This window comes from Manis pentadactyla, chromosome 11 (genome assembly GCF_030020395.1).
Source record: "Manis pentadactyla isolate mManPen7 chromosome 11, mManPen7.hap1, whole genome shotgun sequence".
In the NCBI taxonomy this organism is placed as follows: Eukaryota; Metazoa; Chordata; class Mammalia; order Pholidota; family Manidae; genus Manis; species Manis pentadactyla.
In genome coordinates, this window is record NC_080029.1 from 21774119 (window position 1) to 21781887 (window position 7769).

Genomic DNA, 7769 nt, shown 5'->3' on the forward strand with positions numbered 1-7769 from the left:
ATCTATCTTTTGTTTAGAACTTATAAGGGGAGAGGGAAAAATATTTTTTCCTTCTTTACATTCCCAAAAGCATACCTAGGAAATGGTAGAGCAAGACAATCAACCCAGAGACCTCACTCCAGAGAGAGAGCTCTTAGCCACTTAACTCCCCTGCTCCTGTATGTAGCACTGGGATGACTCAAAACTTAGGATCCCCAGTACTTATAGAGTCTAACTGAATAGATTTTCTAAAATTTTCTAAGTATTTGGAAAGTTTTGTCAAACATTCAAATGCTTTACAAGAGAATATATTAAATGTGTATTCAAACCATTTATTATTTATATTAAATTATTTATTAAAATATTATTTAATTATAAACTCTTCCTTAAAGTGGTTAATTAAATTTATAAATAAAATAATAAAAACATGGAAAACTAGAAAAAGAACCAGGTTTTACATTTATTACTTTAATGAATCAAATATGAGTTTTTAAAATCAATTACCCCTATTAAGTTTTTTCTTTTTGGGCACAAAATCTGCCCCCACAGACATTAGAATTCACCTTGATCTGTTTTGTGGTATGAAGAAAGTGTTAACATATTTTGTTGCCCATCAGTATCTTTGTCCCGAGTGAATAAACCAAATCCTTTACCACTCAAAGCTCTTCAAATGAGCAATTCTATCCCTGGAATACTGTTTCTCCACCATCCACCCCCAGCCCCTGCAACAACTTATCCCCAAATCCTGCTGTTTCCAGATACAGCTCAAGTCTTCCCTAAACCTTGTTTAAGTCAATTCCCTGCCATCCCCATTCAAGTACACCCTCAGCACACTTACTCAATTATGTTTATGTGATTAATCTTTTGATTTCCAGTGTCACCACTAGACGGTAAGATATCTGAGGAAAGAACATGTTGGTGGTGTTCTGCTCCAAAACCTGAGCTTAGCACAGTGTCTGGAATGTAACCAGTGCTTCGTAGACATATGCAGAATGAAGGAAGTGATGAGCAATATTCAGGGCATATAGCTCCTCTTTGGGGGAAATTCCCCATTGTGTGTATTATTAGAAGGACCCAATTCTGCATCTTCCACTATAGATACCAAACGTGGGAGAAGGGGACCTCCCCACTTTCCCAACCCCCAGCAGTGAGGACACAGCAGACCTACGCTAGACAATCACATGTATCTACTTTCTAGCTGGTGATTCAGAGAATCAAGGACAGGGGAGGAATTACTGATGACAGCACATAAGCAGTCCAGCAGCTACAGAACCGGGTGCCCAGCACCACAGATGTCTGGTGGCTCTGGGTGCGGTGGTGTCTGTGGAGTTATTCCAACCAGATGGTTGGCTGTGGCTCTGACTCCGTGCCTGCCCTGGGCCTTGGCTTAGTTTCAAAGCCTGGTGCTACAATGATTCTGTAAATTTTACATGTTATTCTTTCAGAATATTTCTTTCCTTCTTAGGCTAGACAGAGTGGGTTTTCTGTTACTTACTGTCAAAAACCTTTACTGATACACAAACACATACACAGAATAAAGGAAATTAAGTCATGGAGCCTAGAAGCATGAAGTGAACAACTTTTTATAAGACACAAAGTATGTGCTGTGTGTAGGCAGAGGGGTTCTTTTTAGGTTGGGAACCAAATGTTCCTCAGGTGACAACCACTGATTGTGACTAAAACAATTGTGAAATATGGAATAAATCCATATTTCCCTAAGTGTGGGAAATACATACAACTTGGAGATACATGAGATTATTTTAGATGGAATATTAAATAATACTGAATCATACCAGGAGAACGTGGTTCTCTTTTCCATTGTCTTTCAAATCCTTTCAATTGCACCAAGGACACCATGTTAGATCAGTATCTCTTTAATATTTCTCTAACCTCTACTGCTGTTCCCTTTTAACAAAGAGAAGTCAGCCACAGTCTCAGAGCATTCAAATAGTCTTCAGCTAGAAAATTTGTGTTTTCACTGTATTTAGTTTTCTGGTTATTGCCCATTTAAGCAAGTCATGCTAATTTTCCATTTTAATCACTATATAAGCTTTCTAATACATTTCTTGTAGTTAGAGAAGTGAGTCAACTTAAAGATACTGAGTATATATAAATAAAAGTGCAGGTGAAACAGAGGGCAAAAATCTTGACCATGGTGAGTGCCTATTTTCGGTTTAGAAAGCCCTGGGCTAGTCCACAACTGAGAGACCCGGATGCAGAATGCAAACAACTAACAATGGAAGCAAAATCCAGACCCTGAAAACAACAACAGTGACAAGTGATTTAGTCACAAAACATTTCTGAAGGCACATGTGTGTGGCAGATAAACCTTCCGTCCACAGAGGCCCCAGATCCCAGACGGCTGGGGCCCATAGGGGTGGAGGTGGTGGTTGTTACCATCATGGAACTAAAGGCAGATTTGACAATCTGAGAATTGCATGTTCATGTCCACACAAATCCAGGATGCTGTCAAAGCCCATCCACCTCCTCATTTAGAGAAGGGACGCTTCTCTTGTCAATAGAGGTAGCAAATGAATGAGAATGTCTGAATGAGAATGGTGGGTGACTCTTGCTATCCTTGGTCTTGAGGTAATATGATCTATAATAATATGTCAAACATTACATTTCTAAATATATTCTGTTTGCTTCATTTAAATTTCCTTAAATCAATAATTCTCAACTGGGAAGACCATTGTTTTTTTCAAACTATCATTCTAGAAAAATTCTAGAATATTCCACTGGGGAGTAGGGATACCAATTGTCCCTCACTTCCCACCTAGTTAGAACCACTGGTATAATGAGAGTGTATCAAGCCCCTTTTAGGGGAGAAAATGGAGAAAAGTATTCAGAACCGCTGTTTCAGTGAGATCCAAAACAGTGTAACTCTCTCTCACCCATTCACCCAACCATGTGGCAGGTATATAAGTAGTGCAGAAAGAGGTCATCTGTTATCTTTCAGCACAACAGTGTATAGATAGATGATAAGGCTTAGGAAAAGTTGCTTAAGTTGTAAAATGGCTAGACAGAGGTTACATAGCATCTAGTTTCAAAGGGGTTACCACCCAAACAGGTTTTTTTTAATGTCAAAGATCTGATTTGTTTTAACAGGGAATGCCTTCCATAACTTAGGTACAGCCTTTCTTTTCCTCCCTCCCTTTTATCTCTTTTCTCTTCCTTCCCTCCTCCTTTCTGTCCCTTTTTCTTTTTCCTGTAACCTCCTATTTTCTGAGATCTGGCATATTTTCTGGGCCTATAGCTCCTGTGGTTATCTGTGGCTTATTGGGCATCAATTGTTTTCAAACTTCCCAAAACCTCATGACTGCACTGGGGAAAAGCTGGCAGGGTGAGACTCACTTTCATCCAAAGGCAGCTGTTTAAGAGTACAGCTCTGTGGTATTTCAAATTCTAGCACCACCATTTATAAACTGTGTGACACTGAGCAAACAGCTTCCCTTTTTGCACCTCAATTTCCTCATCTATAAAAAGAGAATAAGATTGTCTACTCAATGGGATTTGGTGAGAATTCAAAGGGTTAATTTGTGTAAAGTGCTTAGGATGGGAAGAAGTGCAATATAATTGTCAGCTTTGCATACTTGTCTTCTCTCTTAAGCTTTCCTTTGACAAAATAATTCCACTGCCCCCAAAAGATTTAAAGTCACTGCTACTGCAGCAGATGGTTGTGGTTATAGTTTAGATGAACATACTATTTCACCCACACTTCTCATCAGTTTTCTCTTCCCTATCTCAGAACAACTTCAGTCTCCAGAACATTCCCTGCTCCTGCCTTCCATCATTTTCAAGGTCAGATTCTCCCTGCTCTGTCTCCCTGGTTCTGTCATTATCCAGTTCTTACTCTTGGTGATTCAGTGGATCTCCCAGACTATTCTTGCTGGCATCACAGACATCAGAATACACCTGACTAAACCTCCTCTTTCACCAGAGGGAAACAGGAGTCCTCCCAAATAAATGATCTCACGTGATTTCACAGTTAGTGAGGGAGGCATGGAGAAGGCAGGTTTCCTGACTCCTCTTCCATTGCCCTTTCTCCAACATACCCTTTCTCCTCCACATTTGGTGGAATTATAAATTGGAGAACTCCGAGGTCACTTGCACTGTCAGAGCAACGTTTCTTTTGAATGACTCTTGAAATTCTGCTACTTTTAAAGGAGCCTCTGAAGAAATGATCTCTCTGGCCTTCTTTCTCTTCACCATACAATAGACAATCTGAGAATTGCATGTTCATTTGTTCATTCTCTCACTTAACAAGCTTTTTTTTTTTTATATCACAAACATAGTTGCAGGCTGTGTGCTGGGTGTGAGGAATTCAGAATTGAATGGCAGGGTCTCTGGCTTAAAGGAGTGTATGTCCTGCTTGGGGAAGCATGAAAAAAAAAATAACAAGTTCCAGGAAAGCGTGCAGTGTGTACGGGCTAGATAGGGTTTATACACAGAATGCTGGGGGCAAGGTAGCTCACCCAACCTGGGGATCATAGGTCAGGAGAGGTTTCCTGAAGGAACTGACCCCTAATCTGGATCTTGGAATAGGCATTAGCCAGATGCAGAAGGGGGTAAGATGCTTTTGACAGAGGGGCTAGAATGTAGGAGGGAAGGCAAAGGCAGTTGTGAGAGCAGAGAACACTGGGGGAAAGTACCAGAACTTCTCATCTGTTGGAGTGGGAAGTCAGACACACTGGGAAGCACCAGGTTTGAAAGGAAGATTGGGCTAGGTCTTAAAAGATCTTGTAGGTTGTACAAATGAGTTTTATCTTGGAGGCCACGAGGAGTCAATTTAGGGGTTTGATCAACAGGATAAGAACATATTTTATCCTGTGGTAGCAGCCTGGAGAAAAAAGCACTACTTGGAGGTTATTGCATTAATTAACTAAGGTGAGATATGAAACTGAAGTTATCTCACAGCACAGAAATACGTATACCTGTGCTGGAACATTTATCACCTCCTGCTGAATGTCCCCAAGAGCTAAATTCTTGAGAAAATCTTGAAGTGTAACTTCACCACTGCTTTTTGACTATCTACATTCTCTTTAATAACCTTCACTTTCTTACCCTAACTGGGTTTAACCAGCTTAGTTTACTATTCTTTGTGTTCTATTTTTAGCCATTCAAGAAAGCCTTTTTTCCCCTTGGTCTTATCTACAATTATCCTTTCAGTGGTCACTGATTTAAATGTCTGTTAAGGAACAGATATATATAAGGCTTAGTCAACATCGTTTCTTGTTTGGTAATACTTAACATGCAGATAAAAAATATATTTTATGAAATTTCAGCTCTTTTTACCTATACCATGCCTGTCTTAAAGGAGAGTCCTGGATACACTATGTTGCTGGGCAGTTCACATTTGAGAAAATAACTCAAGATACTTCATAGAAAGTTTGAAGGATATATTTTAAAAAGAGCCACTGATTAAATATTTATCAATTATTAGATGAATCAGCAGACCTGCCAAGATAGTTTCCCATCTATAAAGAATAAAAGGAGAAATACTTTTTTTTGCAAATTTTTATTACCCAAAATATATAAAAGTGTCAATTCTTGAACTGCTATTAGTCTTATTAATATCTGAAGTGAAACTAAAATTCAGCTAGGGCTAGGAGTAGGCAAAATGAAGAACAGCAGCTCTTTAGAAAGAACAACTGCTACTTGCATCGTGTGCCAAAGTTCTGTCGCCTTTTCCTGTATTGTGCATAAATTAAGGTGTCAGCAACCCCAAATTTGGGCGACTGAGTTTTTACTCACACACGCACACAGTCACACGACCCCATCCCCTTCTCAAGCTCCTGTTGTGCACTTCCATCCACCCTTCCTGCTGGGTTCCACCTGCTCCTCTCCCAGGTACTCACAGAGTCTGCGTACTGGGCGGGAGACTGGGGATGCGGTGGATATCCTTGCAGGTGACTCTGAAGTCGTCCTCCTGGTGGCACTCGCAGGGCGGAGACGGACACCCTTTTCCCACCAGGCTCCCGGGCAGAGCAAGAAGCAGCGCCAGCGGCAGTAGGGGCGTCGACCTCATTTTGCACCGGTCACAAGGCTGTTTCTTCAACCTCCGCTAGCCCTTCACCCTCAGCCCTCCGCGCGTCGGGTTACCCCAGGCTGAAGGAGGCGGGGTGGGGTGGGGTGGGAGGAGGGAGGTCTCCATGGGGCTGTGACTTCAGCACCAAAGTGGAGGCTGGAGAGGGGAAAGAAGAGGCTCTTAAGTGTTCCGTTTCCTAGGCAACTCTCCACCCAAACGAGCTTGCCTGCTGCACCCTCCTTGCGCAGCCACGCAGCCCGCTCCGTCAGTTCCCTGATCCTCAGCACCAGCCCGGGCTGTCCCCTCTGCCTTCCAACCTGCCCCACGCGTTCCTCCCGTTAGTTGTCCCCAAAGCCTAGCTCAGACGCCCCCTCCTGTCCCTTTCTCTAGACCACTCCCCGCGGGTAGCCTCCTGAAAGCGCTGTCCCGGGATCCACTCGCACGCACTGCCCAGCCAGAGAAAGTCCGGTCGAGTGGACTGTCCCGGGGCGCACGGGGTCTTGCAGAACATCCGCAACTCCTGGCCGAAGACGCCTGTGCCGAGAATCGGAGGCGGGCACGCGTCCCTGGCCACCAGAGGTGAGGCCGGAGCCGGGCGCAGCACCCATGGCAGATCCTCGCTGCTCCCAGCTGCCCGGCAAACCAGGACGCTCGGGCGGGTGGCCACACGCGCGCGGGGATCTGCGCCCGAAGTCTTTCAGAGTAGCCCGCGGTGCCCGGCTCACTCCCAGCGCGCGGACTGGGCTAGGCGGGTCGGGAACGGGGCTCTGGAGCCATCTGCTGGGCAGGATCGGAATGGCCCTGGTACCTGAAGGGAACTCTGCCTCCAGCTAAATTCCGGTCGGCCCAGGGGATTTTGTTGAGCCATATACCCCCCCCCCCCCACCCCGCCCCCAACAAGATGAGGAGAAAAAGAATACTTAAGTGGCATGCTGTCATCTACTCATTCTTCAAACAGTAGCCAAAATGATAACTCAAATTATAGATCTGGTTGTGCCAATTTCCCTCTTAAAATCCTTCATTTCTTACTAATTCTTCTTGGGGTAAAAGGAATATCAACTCTTCATGTACTGCAGGATTCCATGTACATGAACTTTGCTGGGACCAGGGGAAAAACTGTGGTGATGGAAATCAGAATGATGGTTAGAAAAAATTGACCAGCAAAAGATAGGAGAGAATGCACAAGAGTCATGGAGATGTTCTATATCTGAATTATATTGGAGTTTAAGTGGATGTATGAATTTGTTAAAATTCATTGAACTGTATGTTTAAAATATGTGTATTCCAGAGTTTATAGAGGCTTTATTCATCATCACCAAAAATTAGAAACATCCCAATGTCCTTCCACTCAGTAATAGAACAAATAGTGATATATCCATACAATGAAATACTACTCCACACACACACAAAAATTAAATAAAAAATAAAAAATATAAAATAATGTATAAATTCTTGATCCTGAACAATAACGTTCTATTCTAGGGGCTAGTAAACATTTTTCTATAAAGAACCACAAAGTATTTAGGCTTTGTGGACCACACAATCTTTGGCACGTTTTCTCCTCCCTTTTTACTCAATCCTCTACAGATATAAAAGCCATTCTTAGCTTGTAGGCTGTTGCAAAACAGGTCTCAAACACGATTTGACCCAGAAGCCAGTTTGCTGATCCCTGCCTTCCAAGATCCTGTCCTTAACATTACTTTGCTGGACCTGGAGCAAAACAAGTTTATTATCACCTCTGGGTCTTTGCTATTGCTGAACT

The 7769-nt window shown here is 42.8% G+C and overlaps 1 protein-coding gene across 1 annotated transcript in view; it reads right to left on the reverse strand.

Annotated features, from left to right (window-relative positions):
* LOC118910888 (thyrotropin receptor) overlaps positions 1-6061 on the reverse strand; it is a 113538-nt gene extending 107477 nt beyond the window's left edge. Inside the window, exon 1 of the mRNA XM_036882456.2 lies at positions 5838-6061. Coding sequence (XP_036738351.2) covers positions 5838-6007 — 170 coding nt within the window. The 5' untranslated portion in view covers positions 6008-6061. The remainder of the gene's footprint in view (positions 1-5837) is intronic.
* Positions 6062-7769: the final 1708 nt, after the last annotated feature.